The sequence below is a fragment of the Dama dama genome, chromosome 18 (genome assembly GCF_033118175.1).
Source record: "Dama dama isolate Ldn47 chromosome 18, ASM3311817v1, whole genome shotgun sequence".
NCBI lineage: Eukaryota > Metazoa > Chordata > Mammalia > Artiodactyla > Cervidae > Dama > Dama dama.
The window spans coordinates 45,852,612-45,874,939 of record NC_083698.1 but is presented as its reverse complement, the minus strand read 5'-3'; the positions used below and the strand labels follow the sequence as shown (position 1 = coordinate 45,874,939).

At 37.3% G+C, this 22,328-nt stretch overlaps 1 protein-coding gene across 2 annotated transcripts in view; it reads right to left on the bottom strand.

Moving 5' to 3' along the window:
- The window catches only part of HBP1 (HMG-box transcription factor 1), a 29,837-nt gene that overhangs the window by 5,447 nt on the left and 2,062 nt on the right, over positions 1-22,328 (bottom strand). For both annotated transcript variants that reach the window (XM_061165242.1, XM_061165243.1), the window contains exons 2-8: positions 14,361-14,544; positions 12,065-12,293; positions 9,180-9,315; positions 8,726-8,837; positions 8,525-8,637; positions 6,256-6,412; positions 5,446-5,590 (exon numbers count right to left, since the gene is read on the bottom strand). In XM_061165242.1, the coding sequence (XP_061021225.1) occupies positions 5,446-5,590; positions 6,256-6,412; positions 8,525-8,637; positions 8,726-8,837; positions 9,180-9,315; positions 12,065-12,293; positions 14,361-14,544 (1,076 nt within the window). The remainder of the gene's footprint in view (positions 1-5,445; positions 5,591-6,255; positions 6,413-8,524; positions 8,638-8,725; positions 8,838-9,179; positions 9,316-12,064; positions 12,294-14,360; positions 14,545-22,328) is intronic.

The window sequence follows — 22,328 nt, the reverse complement described above, 5'->3', positions numbered from 1 at the left end:
ACAGCCTAAAACTTAAAACATCCACATTTGTCAGAAAGGCTACATTTCGTCTGATATATTCAGTTCATACAGGTATCAAAGTAAGTTTTCCATATTATCTCTTAGTTTCTTACCAAGCTTGCTTGGTGATTATTATTCTCTCTATATGAAGAAACAGGCTAAAAAAAGGTAAAGTATCATTCACCCACAGCCTTGCAGCTATCAGCTCTAAATCCTCATGTTTGTCGTCTCCAAAGCCCCAGGTTGCCTCAGCAATACCACAGTACTCTGTACCATTGTTTGCAAACCTCAAGGTGAATAATGATCAGATTTACTGAAAACACTGTCTGAAAATTAGAGATAATGAGGACCACAGCCTAAACTCTCTCGTTCCAACTGTGTAAAGTTTAACTTACCACTTACATTTTTAATCTTAGCAGAAAATCTTTTACTCTAAACCCAACTCTCTCTCCCCCTGAAAACATAAATTCTGGCAATACATCAACAGGTTGATATGAGCTACAGGAACAGTATCTGCCTATAGGTAAAACAATATGAGATTATAGATGATTCTAGACACAGATGGAAAGCTACATGAGTGAGGTCCACACCATTCACTGTACACAATAAAAATTACTTTTACCATTTATCACATTTGTTTTAAAAGGTATTACAACAAGCAACAAAGGTTTACTGTATAGCACAGGGAACTAGTCAATATCTTGTAATAACCTATAATGGAAAATAATCTCAAAAATAAGTATATAACTGAATCATTTTGTTGTGTACCTGAAACATTATAAATCACTGTACCTCAATAAAATATATTAAGGAAATAAAAAGTATTACATGAAATAATACTTGAAGTATGACTCCAAAATCATCCGATAAATGCTTAGCAATCAGTATTATGCCAGAGAAATAATTTTTGCTACCTTAATCCCCTCTTGTATGTAATTTAGAAAAACAGCAAACCTAACCATTGTATATGAACCTGACACAAAATTATCAATCTCTACTGTGCTTGTGTGCTAAGTCGCTTCAGTCATGTTCGATTCTTAGGGGTCCCATGGACTGTAGCCCACCAGGCTCCTTTGTCCATGGGATTCTCCAGGCAAGAATACTGGAGCGGGTTGCCATGCCCTCCCTTCAGGGCAATCTTCCCATCCCAGGTATCAAATCCCTAACTGAGGGAAAATATTTAATTACAATTTGAAATACCAAGGGATTTGAAAATAGGGTAAGCTAACTGACAACTGAAATTTGAAAATACCACCATCTAGTGGTACAACCAACCATCCATTTCCATTATGGATAAAATCTGTAGTTTGAAATATTCAATCACAGAATTCAGATTTTATTATGACCATAGCATTACAATATTACATAAAATCAATCTCAAGTTTAATTTTTTTGCTATACTGAACATTCACTGCCTTCACGATCTGTAGTTCCTAAAATATGGTTTTATTTCACAGCTTTTTTTTACATGCCATTCCTCAAGCTTACAATGTCCCCTTTCCCACCATCATTGTCTATTACTCTTCAAGAAAAACTCCACAAAATTGTAGTGTATGTTAAGCAAATCACAAATGTTAACTCACTTAACCCTTTTACAGCTTTTTTTCTTTTTTCAAAGACCCACACAAAAATTAACTTACCCCAATTTCCACAGCAAATCTATCACAAAGCTAGGACCTGAATCCTGGCAGTCAGCTCCAGAACCAAGTTGCTACCAGACTACACTGCCTCTCAACCAGCACATCACACACCATACACATGGACTCATTCATCCACTTCTTTCTTTAGACTGGAAGCAGAAAGGCAAGCTTCTATTTTAACTGATTTTAAAGTCCCCAATGCCAGCATATTCTAGGCTCTCAAAATGTCTGATGACTGACCGAGACAGTAAAAGAAACAAATCTGGAGAACGTAATAATATAAAATTTTAATTGGGCTCAAAGCCCATCTCTGCCACTTACCAATAATACAACCTTGGGCAGGTAATCCTGTAGCCTGTTTACTCATCTCTAAAATGAAGATAATACATGCCATGCAATGCTGCATAATTGGAAGAACAGACTATTTAAGACAGAGGCAAGCTCACAGGTACTCAAGTGAAGTATCAATTATGATTGAAAAAGTAGCCTAGATTGGTAAAGTGACTATCCCTAAACCTGCCCAGGGATGCCTAGAAGATTGGCCTCAATGCCCAACTGTCTCAAATGGGCTTCTTCAAATTAAATTCTCACTTGGAAGCTTCCTTTCTACAGTAGAGCCACAAATTGTGTTTAAGAGCTCATCAGTTTATTGCTGACTTCTGGTCCTCAGCAAGCTAACATCTACTCAAATGCCCTTCCCCGACCAGCATGACCCTAGAGCACCTACTGTGTGCCAGCAATTCTCAAATGGGCTTCTTCCAAGTTCTCTGGAAGCTTCCTTTCTACAATAAAGCCACAAACTGTGTTTAAGAGCTCATCAGTTTATTGCTGACTTCTGTTCCTCTGCAAGCTAACATCGACTTAAATGCCCTTCCCCAACAAGCATGACCCAAAAGCACCTACTGTGTTGCCAGCAATGTCTAGCTGGGTACTAGTAACAAAGAAATAGGATATTTCTAATATTACTGAAGTTCTACATTGGCCACCCCCAGAGATAACCACTCTCCTGAACTGTTTATCATTCCCCCTTCCAGTAATTTTATTATAAAATACATTCATAAACAATAAAACTATAATAACACTGTTTAAACAGCAACTATATTAACATGTGATATTACTTAGAATGTTTCATTGTGCAGAAAAAGGAACATCACAGGCTTGCTGTCCTTTCAAAGGGTTACTTACAGGCTGGCAATGACTAGCATTTGGAATTAGGATTTCAAGAGGGTTCCCCTCATTCCCACAACTGGTAAAGTGGCTCACTATTCCTAAACTGTGGGTACTGAAAATACTGTTTACCCTAAATACCTGCTTTCGTTCTGGAAGCTTTTGCTACATGCCAGGCAGAGACAGCCTGTGCAACCAGTTCCCAATAAAACCTCTAGTGTTGCATGTCTAATAAGCTTCCTGGCAGATGACAATTCCTACGTGTTGTCCTAACTCTCTGCTGAGGGAAATAAGCTTGTCCTGTGTGACTCCACAGGGAGAGGACTCCTGGAAACCAGGCTTCACGAGACTTCAGCCCACGCCTTTCCTTTTCACAATTTTGCTTCATATCCCTTCACTGTAAGAAATCATAGCTGTGCTTGTGACTCAGTACTGAATCCTGTGAGTCCTCCTGGTAAGACACTGAACCTGGGGGGTGAACTTGAGGATCCCTAACCCAACTGTATAATGTGTATCTTATATACAGTGTGTCAGTCACTTAGTGGCGTCCAACTCTTTGTGACCCCATGGACAGTAGCCAGCCAGCTTGCTCTGTCCATGAGATTCTCCAGGCAAGAATACTCGAGTGGATTGCCATTTCCTTCTCCAGGTGATCTTCCTGACCCAGGGACTGAGCCTGGGTCTCCTGCATTGCAGGCACATTCTTTACCATCTGAGTCATAGAAAGATTATATAAATTTTTACTTAACATTTCTAAAGTTGATCCATGTTTAAAAATGTATGTCTAAGGTGGCCCTAGTGAGCTGGTTCAATGCCTATGTTGGGAAGATCCCCTGGAGAAGGAAATGGCAACCCACTCCAGTATTCTTGCCTGGGAAATCCATGGACAGAGGAGCCTTGCAGGTTACAGTCGATGAGGTCGCAAAAGAGTCGGACACGAATGAGCACACACAAGATTCATTTCTTTTCCGCTGACAAAAAGAATTCCATTGCACGAATGCATCACATCCAGTTTCCAGTGAATGAGTACTGATACTGAGTCCATGTTTTTGCTATCATGAGCAACACAGCTATGAGCTTCACACATCTCCTAGTACACGTCTACAAGCATTCACTCTCTTTGGTGTACATACAGAGGAATGGAACTGCTGATATTCAGTGGCTGACAATAAAGCCAAATTATCTTCCAAAATTTTTATATCAGTTTACACTCTCACCAAAACATTAGAAGTATCATGAATCTACATCCTAAGAATACTGAGTATCGGACCTTAACACTGCCTCGTTTTTCAAAGACTGTATATGAAAGAATCAAACAGCATTTAGATTCCAATCTTAGGGACGTTTAATGAGCATACAGCCTGGGCCTGGCCCTGTGCTGGTTACCTTTTTTTTCCTTTTTAACAGTCTCACTTATGCTTTTGAAATAAAACATATTAATCTTATATTAAACTGAATGAAATAAAATCGTCAGCCCAGCAAAAACTCCTCAGAATTCTCTCCTTAAATGCTTATGAATTTGATAATTATCACAAAGAAACAACAGGTCTTAAAATCCTAGATACTATATTCAGACTTTCTCTGCATTCCTTCTGGGAGAAGGGTGACCCAACTGCCCCCGTCTTCCCAAGACTGAGGGGTTTCCAGGGATGCAGGACTTTTAGTGCTAAAACCAGAAAAGTGCCACAAAAATTCAGGCAGTTGGTCAACCTTCTTGAGTGTCAGCACATGTGGGTTCTTATCCTATTCTACAACTTATTAAACAAGGTGATCTCAGGAAAAAATCACTTTCTTCAAGTCTTTCCAAATATCAACATTTTTGCTGTTCTCACAATTGTTAATCCATATAACTAAAGACCTTGGTCAAATTGAGTATTAAAGAGTTAACTAAAGGAAAAAGGATACAATTAACAGATTAATGAACCAGTTGAAAACAACTGGTCAGATTTAACAAAATTTTTTTAACTATCAAAGCTGATCTATTTCAGTAGGACCTTGTTGTTTATCTATTAGATGTATATAGTTTGTATCTGCTAATCCCAAAATCCTAATTTATCCCTCCCCATCCCCCTCAGGTAACTGTCAGTTTTTCAGTCTGTAAGTCTATCTGTTTTGTAATAAGTTCATTTGTATCTTTTCTTCCTAAAGATTCCACATATAAGTGATATCATATGGTATTTGTCTTTCACTTACTTCACTTAGTATAATCATCTCTGCGTCCATCCATGTTGCTCCAAATGGCCTTATTTCATCCTTTGTAAAACTTCTCTAGAATTACTATTTTAATTACCAAGTATTTTTTCATTTATTCTTATACAGTTGACCCTTGAACAATGTGGGTTTGAACTGCATGGGTCCACTTAAACATGGATTTATTTTTTTCAATAGTAAATACTACTCAGTCCATGGTTGGTTGAATTTGCCTACATGAAAAGCTGGCTATAAGTTATATGTGGATTTTCAACTGTGTGGGGTCAATGTCTCTAACACTTGTGCTGTTCAAGGGTTGACTGTACATACTTCTTCTAAGTAGTCCTTTTTAATTCTCACATCTTTAAAGGTTTAACCTCCTAAATAGCAATCATTAGGGAGATTAAGAGTTAACTTTAACAGAGGGAAAAAAAAGATTTACTATTACCTTTTAAATGTATCAAAAACACCTGAATCATCAAAATTAATGGCATCGGGGTGTCCAGGAGGTAGACATACATCACCAATATGAATTTCACAACATGGAATGCCATGCTGAACCACAGTCAAGCTTGGATAAAATGATGACCAACCTAAAGTTAAATCAAACAATCATTACATAAAGGATAGAGACTGACAGAAAGCACCCAAATTATTTCTTAGACATGTTACCTCTGAGTCTTAAAAATAAAAAGTTAGTATTTCAAAGATTTATAACACAAGTCATGTATCTTTGCCACAAAACAAATTCAAATATTTTATTTAAGCAATGCAAAAAGCCCTCCAAAACTAGTTTAATTCAGCATTTTACTAATGTATCAATTCTATCAATCAGTACTCCGTCTACCTACAAGATAGTAAGCGATAAATGATGATGATTGAGACCATGAAAGAGTCTCTGAATCATTACATTTGAGTGTATTAATGTGACTCAGATATAAAGCATATTTGGCCTAAACCAAATTTCAATTACCAGAATATTTCATTCCCCAAATTATATCAAGACAATAGAGAGCTTATTATACACTACATGAATCCACAAGTTCATACCCACAGGAAGTAGAGCTCCACCTGACTACTGCCAAGAGATTTAAACATCAGTAGGTATTATAAGGCATTTCCTATGGTAGTTTTAGTGTGAAAGAAGATTTCCCTTCAAAAGTTTTTTCTTAATCATCAAAAATCACGCCATAAGACATAATTATAGATTTAAGAAGCTTTCTTTAAAAGTTATGACAAATTCAAATTGAAGCCCTACCTTTATTTTTAACATAGAAAGGGTGGTCCAGTTTACACTCTACAGTAAGTAAACCATCTTCCACTGTACCAGGATCAAAAGTCAACTTCAGTACAGACTCACCAAATGATACACTTTCTTCATGTGATAACAACTTTAGACCATCAGAACCATAGCCCTGGAAATACACGCATAGAGCAAATAAATTGGCAATGTTCAGTTCAACATGGAGTGATGTTCCTATTACGTGTAAGACTTTGTAGAGAAGGTAAAAATAAGATGGGATTCCTGCCACTGAGGAGCTATCAACCCAGTAGTGAAGAAAGGCAGATATATAAATTACTACAATATAAAGCAGACTGGAATCAGTGCTTCAATGTAAAAATAAGTAGTGCTATATGGAGTTTAAAGGGAGATATTAACTCCAAGAGATTAAGGGGGCTTTCAATTCCCATGTGAAATGGAATCTAGAAGCACTCTCCTTATACCAGGAATAATTTTAATTAGCAACTTCTTTGGAGATTGCTGAGTACTTGCTAAAAATACAAGACGAATTCAGAGTTGGGGCAAATAAGGCTGCAAAGAAGGGCCCAGTTAGTAAGTAAGTAAAGGGGTCTTAAAGACTGGCAAAGCGCTCAAGCTTTTCTTTGAGAAGGAACTGGGAAGTCAATGAAAGTATTTTTATTAATGACTCAATTTTATGATGATAACGAAGACTACAGATAAAAGCTATCTTTAGCAGGCAATTTATTTGAAGATTCACAGAAGAAACCCACTACAGTCTTGAATTGACAACTGCAATGGTGGTAGAACTGGGCTAAATTTAAATTCAACCAGTATTTATTGAGTGTGTAGTAGATGCTAGGTGCTAGGCTCTGAAAACACATGATCCCCACCCTTAAATTCACAGAAGACAAAGGAGACAGACATGCCAATGGCTAGCTATAATATCCAGTCAAAGTGATGAAAGAAAGTGATAAACGTAAAACGTCTTAAAAGGAAATAGAATGGATCAATTGAATATGAAGGGAGGAAAGGAAATAGTCAACTTGATGTTTTTGAATGAAGCAACCAAGAAAGATTTTGAATCTGGCAATCAAGAAAAGATAATAATACTCCTAAAAGAAAGGAGGAAAAAAAAGGAGGGGAAGAAAAAGGCAGTCCAGTGTTGGTTATACTAATAACTAGATTAAAGAATCTTCTGATTCTTAGAGCTATAAGAACTTAAAATCAATCCAATTCCTTCTTACAAAACAGGAAGCCAACACCCAGTGGGGCAGACAAACTGCCCAAGGCCAGTCACGCAAATGTTAATAGCTGCTGGCAGAGCAAAAAAGAAGAGCACAGCTCTCCTGACTCCAAGACCAGGGCAGTTTCCACGGGCTGCAAGAATTGCTTTGAACATTATCATCAGTGAAGAAGTGGTAAATAGAGTGAGGAGGGGTAGAACCTGATCTAACATTCAGCATCACGGGCAGACAAGTCAACAGCAAAAACCCCAAGACATCAGAAGGAAAATCAGGGCAGTGCCATGCTACACAAATCAAGAGAAGACAATCCACTGTGCAGAACGCTGCAGAAATTACAAGCAAAACAAGCAGATTTCTAATCAGAATGAAGCTAGTAACTTTTGACACAATTTTAGTAGAGCTACAGAGGCCAAAGAAAGACTACAGTGAACTTTACTATCCAGTGCCTACAGCATGAGGGAAAACTGAAGGCAGCAAGACTGTCTTTCCCAAGGACTCAACAGGAACAGACAGCAGGATCAAAACGGAATTTTTAAACAAGCACACTTAACAGGCCCATTTTCTCTGCCCAAAGTGGAGATGAAGAAATTGCAGATTTCAAAGATAAAGGTTTCACCAGTATTTATCCACTGCTACCCATTACTGCCTTTGCTCACCGACTCAGAAAATACCAGCATTTTACTGGGTCATTTTAAAAGTAACTCAACTCTCTATCCAAGGGGGAATTAACCACTTTGTAGATTACCTAAGATAAGGCTTTAGTTTATTTATTCATTTTATGTTTAATGCCAGTTCAGTTTTCCCCAAAATGCAATGTGTAAAAAGTGCTAAGAAATACTCTTTTTCCCATCTAAGAAAGCTTCATTATCAAGGTAAGATCTCAAGTCACTGTTGTTCTCACCAAGAGGATTCACAAAAGCTCCTCCCAAAACGTAGGATGCCATTTAACATAAAGCAAGTGGAGGATACGTCTGTAGATTAATAAAAAACCTGTGCTCCCTTTGAAAGACTTGGAAAAGTTTAAAGAATTTTAAATCAACCTTGTGAGTGCCCATCTGGAGATCGTCCTCATTATCACAGCCTTCGGTTCTAGCAAAATCTTCCACATTCTGCCATTCCTTATTGCTTCCCTTATGAAAGCACAGTCGTGTGCCTAAAGTTGAAGTAAAAAACAAATATTAGATACATGATCAGTGTGTTTGCTACACAAGTAAACTCAAGAATTCAAGCCCCTTTTTAACCTTTCAAAAAACAGTGCCAAGCAGTTGAAGGCCAGGAATTGCACCACCCCAAGTCGTCATCATCTGAGAGGGAGGACATGCAGAAAATGCCAGATTCCGACTCACTGTTTGCCTGTGGAAAAAAGTATTACAGACTTTTTTATTTTCAATGTATTTTGTTAAAGTGTCTTCAGACTTTATTAGTAGGTAACTTACTTATTTTAAACTGTGGGAGAAAAACTGCCTTCTGAAGTTTTGCGAAGTTTAGTTAAATGCATTTCTTACTAGTAATGAATTTTTCTAACAGTTATTAGAGCTGTACATATAAAATCGAACTCAGATCACTAGCAGAGAAACGAGACAGACTATTTCCCATCTGTATGTACTTCAGAAGACACTCTTCGTGAGGGAAAAGTTAATGTTTTCCAGCTGCTGTGCAAGTGTCATGAAAGTTTAATTTCATGAGTGAACTTACCCTTTCATGTCTGACTGGTGTTTGCTCCTTCCAGTGATGAGGGAAGGCCGGCTCACCCTTAGAAGAGGCCACCGGTGGAGGGCGTGCGTAGGAATGTAAACTTTTGCTAGTAGCTATGATGTGTACAGGAGATGATCTAAAATAAATCAGGCACTTTAATTACAAAGCAAAGGTCCTTAAACTAGGGCTTTCCTTTTGATGAAAAGAACTTCACATTCACCACACCAGTGTTATTACGTGTAAGACACCTATGGGAAACACTGGTGAAGATACAAAAATTTCATCTATAGTATGTTGTTGTATAACTTCTTTCCCTCTTCACACATTTTAAACACTTTTTTTCAGATGAGATAATATACTTTAAATTCCAAATTACTGTTTCCTTTATTTATTCACTCATTTTTGTATCACTAAATACAAACAAATATACAGTTTCCTTCATGAAGGATGATGTCCCCTCATGCAGGGCTGTCTGTCCCTTTCTGTTTTACTGTGATGTGGTCAGTAAATCTCAATCTGAACAGGGCCTCCAAGCTCTATGTGACAAACTCGGAACTCTTTAGCTACCAACCAACTGCAGATTCAATGAATTACCTGAAGCTGAAATGTTTAAACTTATTATAGTAGAAAACAGCCTATTTGCAAAGCATCGACACATAAAGCCAGCTACTTCAACCTCCAGGATCACCTTAAAATGTAAGCTACCTCTTCCCCCTCTTTCCTGTCAAAGGTCTCTTTACCAGGCAGCACTCCCCTCAGAGTACATGGGGCTCTCAAGGACACACCAAGATCCTTCCCCCACAAACATATGGGAGGGGTAAGAATAAGCAGCAGGCCCATAAAGGGCAAGCACTAATGTGCACCGATTCAGGAAACTGGAAAGCAGCAGAGAAGACTTAGGCTCAACTGAAGGTCCCAAATCAGGACAATTCTCCATGTCAACTAGTGATTTGGTCTTTAACAGAAAAATGATTTCAGTGTCTGTACTAATCCTCTTTCTAACAAGACGAGGGCATCTTACTTTCCAATTCTGCCCTTACTCCATAAGCAATCTATTAGTCTCTTGATTTTTCTAATCTTAATTAACATTTTTATTATACCTTTGCAGAAATTACTCTCTATATAAAACTATACTTTGTTTTCATCACTTAAGTAAAAACCCAAGTTAGTTTTCACGTATTTTAGCATGCTCTCCAACCAATTTTCAAAATATAAATACTTAAATGTTTCATCTTTTATTTCTTCCTTTTATTACACATTTACATATTTATTGAGTGGCCAAACTGTTAAAAATTCATTAAGCTTGTCTCTGCTTCCTTAAAAGAAAATTAAGTTTATCAGTTCTTCTGTATAACCATTTAAAAGAGAACAACGTAATGTTCTAAAATGTGTATGACCTAAATGCTCTATAAAAATTAACATGCTAGATGTGTCTGAATGACTAACACCATGGTCTCTTCATCCCTCTATCTATGCAAGCATAATATAAATTTCATCTGTCCTCAACCCCTTGACACTCTACAGTTACAACTTCAGACACCCAAAAGCTCAGTAACTAACAGTCTGACAATCTATAGGAAGTTGTAGAGAATAGCCATGGACCACTGACGGGGTTAGAAGCCAGGCAAAACAGCAGAGCGTTACCTTGTCTTGTTCGCGAGGAAGAAGGGAAGCACAGAAAATGCGGTGGGGAATTTACACCTTTAAGGAGCTACTTCTTTAGTTATTTTTTTAACATTCATTTTCTTCTGAGGACTTTACTCAGCTTTCCATGAATTATTAAGCCTTGAGTTTGTTGTGAAAAATGAAAATTACCATCTTAACAAAAGGAAGTCCAATAGTAAAATCTGGATTTTCTTTTAATTATAAAAGAATTTTTCATTTTTTGACTATTAAAGATTACTTAATAAAATAAAAACTGGGACAATAAAGGAAGAAATACTTTGAAAAGTCAACTTTTCATCCTTGTGGAAATTTTCATGGACTTAAACTGAAGTTAATTAAATTGAATTTGCTCTAATCAAGACCAATATCCTGCTGAATAGAAGAAAAGCAGTATAACTTGCTGGGATGCAATAAAACCAAGGCTCCACACCTAATAAGTTTATTTTTTAGCAAAGAATTACATTAACTTACGAACACTACCAAAATTCAGTTATTCCTACATCACTGTATATGGACCCTGGTCTACCCACCCACATGAGTGCAAATCTGGGTTACTTCTCTTCCTTATAAACTATCTTTTTATCTATGTCTCTTTAAATAGTCAACTTTATAATCTGAGGGATAATTAATAAAATATTATCCATTTAGGTCTCTCTAGGAATATTAGTTGGAAGATTCCATAATTTTATAGCACAATAACTCATTTTCTTAAACTCTGGTCTGGGTATACGAAACAGTGGTTTTTTTTTTTTTACCAATGGGAGTCTACTTTGAGAAATTCAAGATTTCAATATCAGCAAACATATACATAAAGCCACATACACTGTGAAAAAGAAAAATAAACTTATTAGACCAAAAGGAACCAAATTCAAGGTTGACTAAGTTTAAAATATAATGTTTATTTTAATTATGGCTCTTTAGAAAACTTTCATTTCTCTAATCAAAAAATTTAAGTATTCTTGGTCTGATGTATTTCTTGATGACTTTAAACCATTTAAGATTCTGTTCTCATATTACTTTTATCTAATCCTCAAAGTATGAAATAATGACACAGGGTTAAATACCTCTTTGATCATTTTAAGATAAATAGCTTAATTTTAAGGACTTTAATAAAAAAAATCTTTATTTAGATGATCAACAGCATTATTACTTTTAAAACTAGGGAGGAAAGTGTTTTGTAATGACAAAGTTTTCAGTTAAAAGACAGCCAGTGTTCCCACCTGTTGTAAAATGAGCACTGCATCAGTGGACTTTGTGGGCTGGTGGCAATATTTGCTAGTTCTGTTAGCCAATCCACTTCATTTTCACGGTAAGTATTTTCTGATATTTCTGAGGTATTTTGGTTCCAAGATGGTCTTGGGTATTCTTGATGCGACACATCTGAACTTAGTTGGTATATGGCAGATTGAGTAGGATCACTCTGAACAGCCTGAAGTTCAGGAAGATCATCTGCAAATAAGCACAGTCAAGATTATCAGAAGGAAATTACTAATACAGGGGACAATACTGTAATCACTGCTGGAAAAGAGGGCCTCAAATTTAGCTAGTTAATTTTGTGAGAGGAAAATTGTAAATTCAAAATGTTTTCTTGAAATAAACAAGTTTCAACTGAAAAAACAATGACATCTTATGCATTTAAGGGTCAACAAAGCCTAACAGGAAAGTAAACTTAAATGTAAATGGATTAATGACTTCACTATACAAATCATGTATTTACCACAACTGTTCACAAACTTTCTGTTTGTGTTTTCTGACTCCCCACCCCCAGTTTTTCACAGGTTCCCCTGGGAATACTCCACATGCCACTCAGACACTTTTATGTTACCACGTTAATGAGGAAAAAGGCATTTTATGGGTGCATATATGTACTTACTGTTCATAACACCTGAATCTGTTAAACAAGATTACTACAATAAATGAAAACAACAATTTTCAAAGATGAAACTTAGATCATAGGAATTTTTAGGTACTACTTATTCAACTTTATTGACACCAGATTATTTCTTTTTAATGAGATAGTCTAAACTCAGTAATATTTATTATTTTCCAAAAGTATGTTCTCAAAAGGTAGTTCACGACAGACTTTAAGCTACCCAAGAAAGAAAACCAGAAAGAGTACCCAGGAATCACTCTCGTTCATGCCGAAACTACACTGTAAGGTAGACTGAATTCTAAAAAGCTGAACTGGAAAAAAAGCCTCTTGCAGGCCTTAAAAACAACAAAATCCCTTTGTGAAACCACATGCCTGTAAACTCTATGGATCCAATGGGTCTCTTCAATATATAAACCCAGAAGCTGTTCTAGACTTGAGAGCTCTCCTACACTGTCACAGTAAAAGCACATACTCATTCCTATTCATGGAATATCCCAGAATAATTCACTAAAACAGAAATGTCTGACAAGTACTGATTCAGGATATCCATTCATAAAACCTACTAGAAGGTATCCCTCCCTTCCCAAAGAAGCCAAAGTACATCAACTTAAGATAATTCCACTCTGTAATGCTCATGGTGGTGGAGCTATTTTCCTTCCCTCATTGCCAACATCATTCTTAAGACTATCACCTCTGTATTTATAGTGAAGGGTTCATTTCTGTCTTTCAAGTTAAGGAATCTACTTTTAAACTGAAGTCATGAGGGGCTGTAGAAGTTTTTGGCCTCCTGAGTCCTAGGTTCCTGATTTCCTTCTGAAACCAACTAAAATGTAACAATGGAGAACCAAGTACTTGATTGAAATGATACTTTCCTACTCAACAGTAACCACAATTCAATAAGTATTTTGAGCTCAGCAAACCCTTAGCATGCCAACAGGTTATTTCTCAAGACCTTTAAGATCTTCAAATTCCCAAAGACTCTACCATGTAACTTCCTTTATTTCATCATTTATAAAATGAGGACAATCACATCTCGGATTTTGTGAACATCAGGGGAAAACGCACGTTAAATGGGGACAAAGCCAAGATGAAAGGTGGGCAGCAAGACAAGCTCACTCATCGGCTGTTTATTCTCTTCAACACTTACCTCAAAGCAGTAACATTCAAAGTCATATCTCAACAAACCTACACAGTTCTATATATCATGCATGTTTGGAGTACTGATAATTACAAATGTCTGATCCTCCAGTTTCAAGTGTCCACTGGAATTTCCCCCATCATACCAACAAACCAGGCATAAAGGCATAGCCAGCATAATTTGCTGAGCTTACAAGGATATTTCAAAAGTAACATCTTTTGAAAAGCCACACCACAGGTTTTCATAAGGTGTTTAAAGGCTCATCTTTACCCACAAAGACAGCTGAGTTTGAATTTGTAAATGAGTCTCTATGATAACCATAAATAGCCCAAAGTTATGTTGGTTTAAATAATACTTTACAAGCAGTAACAAGAGAACACTGAAAGTTCCTAGTGTACAAAACTTAACATACTTTTTAGCAATTCAAGGTGGGTGGAAAAGTTAGCTAAACATGAAAATTAATCTGAATCTCAGTGAAGATCCCTAAAAACTTAATTTTGTTTACCAAGTTCCATGTGTTCATCACAAGAGTTGTATCCAGGTGAGGATGGCAAATTTTCATTACACTGCAGCAACTCCAATGAGTCATTCATTCCTGAAGCTCTCTTGTCCATTACTAGCAGGAGTTTCTGTACTGCATTAGGCATCTCATTTGTCTTCACTTCCCACACCATGTTATGGTGCTCCGACTTAAAAATCATACAAGAAAAAACAGTTAAGTCATGTGATCTGGAATAACGAAAGTATAAAATCAATCAGAGACATCACAATGTTGTATCTTTAATCATATATTGCTATCTGTATCCCCCTCAAAACTGCTACACATGGGACGACTAAAGGTCCATTCTATTTGGCACCTTTTTTGGAAGATTCTAATTTCTCTATCAATTGTGTTCACTATTTTGTTTTCTCATCTTCTGAAAGTGAACAAGTGTAATGTTACAGTCTCTAAACAACATTTAAGAAAGAGTTTCTTGGGACTTCCAGTGGTTAAAACTCCATGCTTCCATTGCAGGGTCACAAGTTCAGTCTCTGGTTGGGGATCTAAGATCTCGTGGCCAAAACAAAAACATAAAGTAAAACAGAGTTTCTTAAAGTGGACATATATTATACTTCTCATAAAAATAAAAATGTTTTCTTAATGAGAATTTGGAATCTAATCAAAATAAAAAGGCTACTATTTTTACAAAGATGTATACTAATAATGGGAAATTTAGCTAAACAAACAGTAAATATACCATTACCTCAAGCTTACAAAATAGAAACAATGAAGGAAATATAAACTGATACACCTAAATAATTTCTCAACTATGTCTACCAATTAAATTGTTATGAAACCAAAATGTGGTTACACCTTTTACATTCTTGCCTTTGAACAATGATCAAATTAGTTATTTAATATGAGTGACAGCGACAAGAAGATTTCCTGATTTCTCAGGCTCTACCCCAAATTTCATTTTTAAAAGTTCTAATGAAATATACCAACACAAAAAATTCTAACATAACATAGTTTTTTCCTCAAAATAAAACAATAAAATATACTGCTGTTAAAAGTCACTTAAAAAAATAAAGTTGGGAATTCCCTGCTGGTTCAGTGTTAGGCGTCGGTGTTTTCACTGCCAGGAGCCTGGGTCCAATCACTGGTCAGGGAACTAAGACCCCACAAATCACACGTGGCATGGCCAAAAAAAACAGGAACTAAAAGTCAAGTACCATAACCCAGGCTAATCAAAAAATGCAGTGAAAAGATATTTAAACCAAAAGCTAAGTCATGACATAATCACCAACACACAGTGACATTTTTTCTACAAAGGCTTTTTTCACAAATTTTCTTTTTATTATGAAACATTATCCTGACTATAAAACATGATCACTGTGGGGGGGGGGGGAGATAAAAGCTTTTCTTAGCAAAGAAGAAAGGAATATAGCAATTATTTCTAATTCCACCAACCTAAGTTACTGGGGCATTTTGATGTTACTATCTAACGATCCAATCTTTTTTTCACACAGACATCTACATTTTACCTAAACAAAATCATTTATTTTTCTTCATACATCATATTATATATAAATGAAACCTTTTCTTAACATTAAGTTCATAAGCATTAATTCTTTCAAAGATCTATTTTTAAAAATTATGTATAATCACAGGAATTACCAAAATTTACTTATCCCTCCTCCTACTAAACATGTTCCCAGTTTCTTCACTCTTACTTTATACATTCTTTTTTTTTTAAGTATTTGTTTACATCTGGTTATTTCTTTAGACTTCCAGGAGATAGATTAGTGGTTGGATGGCAATTAAACATCTTCTAAGGCTTACTCCTTGGAAGGAAAGTTATGACAAACCTAGACAGTATATTAAAAAGCAGAGACATTACTTCGCCAACAAAGGTCTGTCTAGTCTAGGCTTTGGTTTGTCTAGTAGTCATGTATGGATGTAAGAGTTGGACTATAAAGAAAGCTGAGCTCTGAAGAACGGATGCTTTTGAACTGTAGTGTTGGAGAAGACTCTTGAGAGTTCCTTGGACTGCAAGGAAGATCTGGGTGTTCACTGGAAGGACTGATGCTAAAGCTGAAACTCCCAATACTTTGGCTACTGGATGCGAAGAGCTGACTCATTTGAAAAGACCCTGATGCTGGGAAAGATTGAAGGCTGGAGGAGAAGGGGATGACAGAGGATGAGATGGCTGGATGGCATCACCGACTCAATGGACATGAGTTTGGGTAAACTCTGGGAGTTGGTGATGGACAGGGAGGCCTGGCGTGCTGCAGTCCATGGGGTCGCAAAGAGTCGGACACGAATGAGCGACTGAACTGAAGGCTTTTGACACATACAGCTAAACTGACCATTGCCTTACTTTATTTCCAGTGTTTTATTTCAGCTTGCTGCCTGTACTCCTCAAATATGACTCATTTCCTGGACACTTGGAGCCTTACACAATATAAACTGTAAGACATACTATGGAGTAGTGAAGAGGGCACTGGGTTAGGTGTAAAAGGAAACATGGGTTTGATTCCAGCTTGATCACTTACTAAATCTATGACCTAAATGACTGAGCTTCTCACTAATTCGGTATCTCCATATGGAAACAGGGCTCATGTCACCTATTCTCTCTTCTTCCCAGAGCAGTTGTAAAGATGAAACAAACTGAGCAAAAAAAAAGTAAAATGATCTTTAAAAAATTTTTATCCCTAGACTGACATAGGGCAATATTACGCATACTTTGGATACTTAATGTCCTAAACAGAACAGTCACTGAAAATAATTAACAATAGGAGCCAGACAGCTAGCTATTCAGTTTGGTAATTTCCTCCCTGCAAAATATGATAAATTATCCAACACATCTCAGTAAAAGTCACAGATCATACCATTAAGCAAATAACAGTTTATCTAAAAGATGTCTGAGGCATTCCCAAGAAATGAACACTTTTAAGTACAATCTACTATGTAATAATCACAGTCTTATATAATTACAGCAAGTATGCTAGTGTATAACAAACAGCTTCCTACAAAATTGGTGGCCACAAGAGATGTGGCTAGTAACGCAAATTGAGTTCTCAAGCATACGTGGCCAAATCCTGATTCTGAGCCTCCACTTTCTCATTGCAAAAGCTCAGCAAACTTAGCTTGATCTGTGATCTGCAACCCTGGTGGCACACAGGACCATGTCTGCTTCAAACCAATGATGCCCAGGCCCTGCCTTCCAGAGCATGTGATTTATTTGAACTGAGATACAATCCTGTGCACTGGTTTTTACCTGTTTTCATTCAAATAAACTCCTGGTGCAGTGGGAGAACCAGCAGGCTAAAAATGATTGCCATATTCCTTTTTTATCTAAACATATGTGTGTATGTGTGTGTATATATGTATAATATATTCAGTCACTTAATACATATTATGTACAAGGCACTCTACTAGGTATAATGTTGAAACTCAATGATGAACAGTTTATCATGAATCTCATGGAACCTACACTTGAGTAGAAAGACAGAAGCAAACGACTGCAGTTCTATGGAGCCAGGGCTTGGCTATGAATGGGTAAAAAAGGAAGGAAGGGAGGCTCCTAGTGAGAGAAACTCACATGAGCAAACTCAGAATTAGCAAAGTACTGGATAAAATCAGAAGAACATAGAAGCCAGAGGCTAGGATATCTCCTGGTTGTCAATAATAAGGCTGGAAGGTAGACTGGGGTCAGAATCTTCAATTCTAGTTTAGGAAAACTGGTTTGCCGCTTTTTTTTTTTTTTTTTGAAACTAGGCTCCTGAGTTTATTTATTTGCTATTTGCCAGCTATGTGCCCTAGACAATTTATTTAAAATCTTCATGCCCTGTTCATAAAATAGAAATAATAAAAGCACCTACATAGGTTGTAAAAACTCAGTGAGCTCATAAATGTCAAAAGCTTATAATGGTACCTAAAAGAGCAAACTCTGAATGTAGAGTGGCCAGTATTATCACAGCGACTAGCAAACAATGGGAACCACTGCAAATTTTTGAACAGAAATCGAACATAATCAGAACTATACTTCAAACATTTTTTGTCTATTTTAAAAAATCATACTGAAACACAATGAGTATGCAAGAACATCTATAATAAATACTTAGGGGAGAGTGTTTTGAGAGCATAATATATTCACATTCCCAGTTTCTGTCTATGCTACTCACTCCCAGCTTCCTTTGCAAGAGTCCTCATGAGGGACTTCCCTGGTGGTCCAGTGGTTAAGACAATGCTTCCACTGCAGGGACCATGGGTTCAATCCCTGGTCAGGGAACTAAGATCCCACAAGCCATAGGGCAAGGCCACCCTCCCCCCTCCCCCCCCAAAAAAACAGGTGAAGTAAGGCCCCCCAATGAAAGTTCCCTCCAGAAAAGCAGCAAGGCGCTCCCCCTACCCCATGAAATAAGTAATTGGTACTATCAGTGCAGATTCCTCATTTAGTAATGCCCCAACAAGAAAGAACTAGTTATTCTATGTGGGTTCTTGTCACAGCTAATATTAAGTTTAGCTGATTTTAACCCTTTCCATAGAAAACTTTCTGACATCCTAAGGATACACGACACGCTTTAATTTAATGACTCAAATTTCATATGAACATCTACTGGACATGTTTCACACACAGACGTGATCAGCATAAATCAGTCCAAGCTGCCACCTCAAACATGAAAAATTTCTTTTCCCCAGAGTTGCACTGGACATGTACACCTCCTCAGCAGAGCTGCAGCTAGTTTGCTGTGTCCCACTGCCTGCAGAACTCTTCCCAGCTAGGTCTGTTCTCTCCCTCAGCAGGTCCCAAGTGCCCAGTTACCATTCACAGGGCACTCACATCTTGCAACTTCTAGCATCTCTTCAGCTCTCTTAGTAATCTACCAACATCCCATCACAACACACCTTAAATGAAGTTGGAAAAAACATTTTGGTTTCAAAACAACAAAAGTATCAAACATATATCTGTTGAACTTGAGTTCTTTGTGTTTGTACCTCTCACTGTTTGTACCTCTTATTGCTCAAGGCTATCACAAGTTTGGTCTTGAGATAGTGGAGATTCTCCTTCTCTAAACCTGTACGGTAAACAGGAGCAACAGACTTGAAGATCAGACCATTTTCTCTTTAAAAAAAAAAAAAAAAGAGAGAAAAAGGTAATCTGAGGTAAGTCGCTTAATCTCAAGGTACCTCTACTGATTTCAAAAGAGCTATTTTGAGGGAAAAAAAAACCACACACAAAATCAAAATTCAAACCAAATGTAAGTTTTTTGCCTGTTTTTGGCAAACTATTTGGGAGAAACAAAGCCTCTGATACAGTAAAGGAACACCAGAGAATCCATATTCAAAATAACTCCTCACATACATCACACCAATTAAACATTCATTTTGAGAAACAAGCTTCTCTTTCAACTTTTTCCTGGTAGAGCTAACACTATTGTTCATTCATGCTATTGTATACTGCTTTGGTATTGTAGGATTTGACATAGCTCATACTGTGTTTTAGGGTTTCACTGGTGGCTTAGATGGTAAAGCGTCTGTCTACAATGCGGGAGACCTGGGTTCGATCCCTGGGTTGGGAAGATTCCCTGGAGAAGGAAATGGCAGCCCACTCCAGTACTCTTGCCTAGAAAAATCTCATGGACGGAGAAGCCTGGTGCAGGCTACTGTCCATGGGGTCGCAAAGAGTCGGACACGAGTGAGCGACTTCACATACTGTATTTTAGTTATCTCTGCACATGTCAATTCTCACTAGACTAGTGATTTTCAAAAAGACTAAAATTCTCCAGCAGTTGTACTCCGAAATGTCATGGTCAATGTTACAAATTTTTACTGGGTGGAGATGAGACACCCCTATTCCATCTGTTTTGCAAACTTTCAGAAGTAAATATCCACAAAATCTCAATAAAAGGAAAAGAAGAGATGACTAGAAATAACCGAGTTTCAGTGAATGAAAAAGGAAATTAGGTTTTACAAAATGCCTACCTGCTATTTGCCAAGCATTTCCACATACTTCATCTAATTTTGTATAAACTTCAAATCATATAAAGCTCAGAACAAAGTACTGTTCTGGATGAGGAGGGACTTCCCTGGCAATCCAGTGGTTAAGACTTCTGTGCTCCCACTGGAGGGGGCAAGGGTTCAACGCCTGGTCGGGGAACTAAGATCTCACATGGTGTGCGGTGTAACCCCCTCAAAACAGTAATATTCTGGATGAGGAAAACAGGGCTCTGATGATTGAATCAGACCATTTTTCCTGCCCCCTCCCACCCCCCAAAATTAGAAAAAGGACAAAAGATATAGACCAACACAGATTAGACACCTAATTTCAATTACATTCAAGTGCCTGTCCTTCCCTGAATCTTTATTTTTTCATCCTCATTATGGAAAAAGGAAAAGGATCTTCTCTGGGCCTCCCATAATCCCGAAGGACTTCTGTATGAAGGGCCAACTGTTTGGGGGAAGGAGGTGAAGAAAGGGTAATTTGCAATTATGTTACATCTCTAACAGGAGAAACTGAGGTGGTATTTAAAATGTATTACCTGGTGGCTCAGACAGTAAAGCGTCTGTCTGTAATGCTGGAGACCTGGGTTCAATCCCTGGGTCACGAAGATCCCCTGGAGAAGGAAATGGCAACCCACTCCAGTATTCTTGCCTGGAAAATCCCATGGACAGAGGAGCCTGGCAGGCTACAGTCCATGGGGTCGCAAAGAGTCGGACACGACTGAGCGACTTTATTTACTTTACGCAATTGCAAGCTAAAATGAACCTCCATAACAAACTAGATTAAACACAAACTACACCAAAAGCAGTTGAAGGCCTCTATGCAGTTCTTTCAGAGCGATTTCTACAACTGTAGTTTGCCGTGATGTTAATAGGGAAAAAAAAAAGCACATCCCAATAGTGGGTGGTATTCTTTCCATAAAATGTTATTGTAAAGTATCACTTACTTATACTGTCATTTCTATATATAAAATAGAAAAAATAATTTTCTTCTCTAATTGCTTGAATATTTTACAGTTACTGGTAGTTTAGAAAAGCTATATGACTATGAACAATTTAACTTCTATGCCTCAGTTTTCTTTTTTGAAAAATGGGACCAGTCTACCTGTATCTACCTATATCATAATTATCAGAAGTATTAAAGACACTATGTGACACACCCTCTTAATGGTTCCAAAGCATTCCCTTAACTTATCAGTCACTGCTGCTGCTAAGTCGCTTCAGTTGTGTCCAGCTCTGTGTGACCCCATAGACGGCAGCCCCCCGGGCTCCCCAGTCCCTGGGATTCTCCAGGCAAGAACACTGGAGTGGGTTGCCAATGCCTTCTCCTCAGTCACTGCTGCCCAGTGCTAAATACATCTATAGACGTTCTTATTCGTTTTCTGCTGATCTGACACAAAATACTGCCACCTGAAGAACAGAACACCGCACTCACCACTAAAGCTGTCTGTAAACCTGCTGAAGAGCGCCGTCAGTGCAAACAGTACGCAGACAAGTCACTGTGAAACACGGGAATCTTCACCTCACGTGTAACACCCTGTGAGAAAAGCTTCTCTAAACCACCAGTAACGTTAGAGAAGAAAATTATTTTTTCTATTTACAGAAAATGACAGTTTAAACTATGATATGAAATACCAAAGTAAATGCAGGTCAAAATATGAAGGTATGTGATTACTGTTGATGAGTTAGGCACAAACAAGAATATAAAAGAATATCATTTTTCCTGAATTTTGTGATATATAACGTCTTTGTCAACTTAAAAATATCTGGTGATTTATTTTCTCATTCCAGGTAAATATTCACTTTCATACTTAAAAGATAATATATGTAAAATACCTGGCATCGTTTCATTAACATGGTACTAACTTAAGATAATTTACGGCAAAAAAAAAAGTACTAATATTTTCATTTCAAACAGAAATACAGGAGACCAGCTAGCTCCTCCCTCATAAAGCCCAGGTTATTTGCCTACATCACTGGGTCATT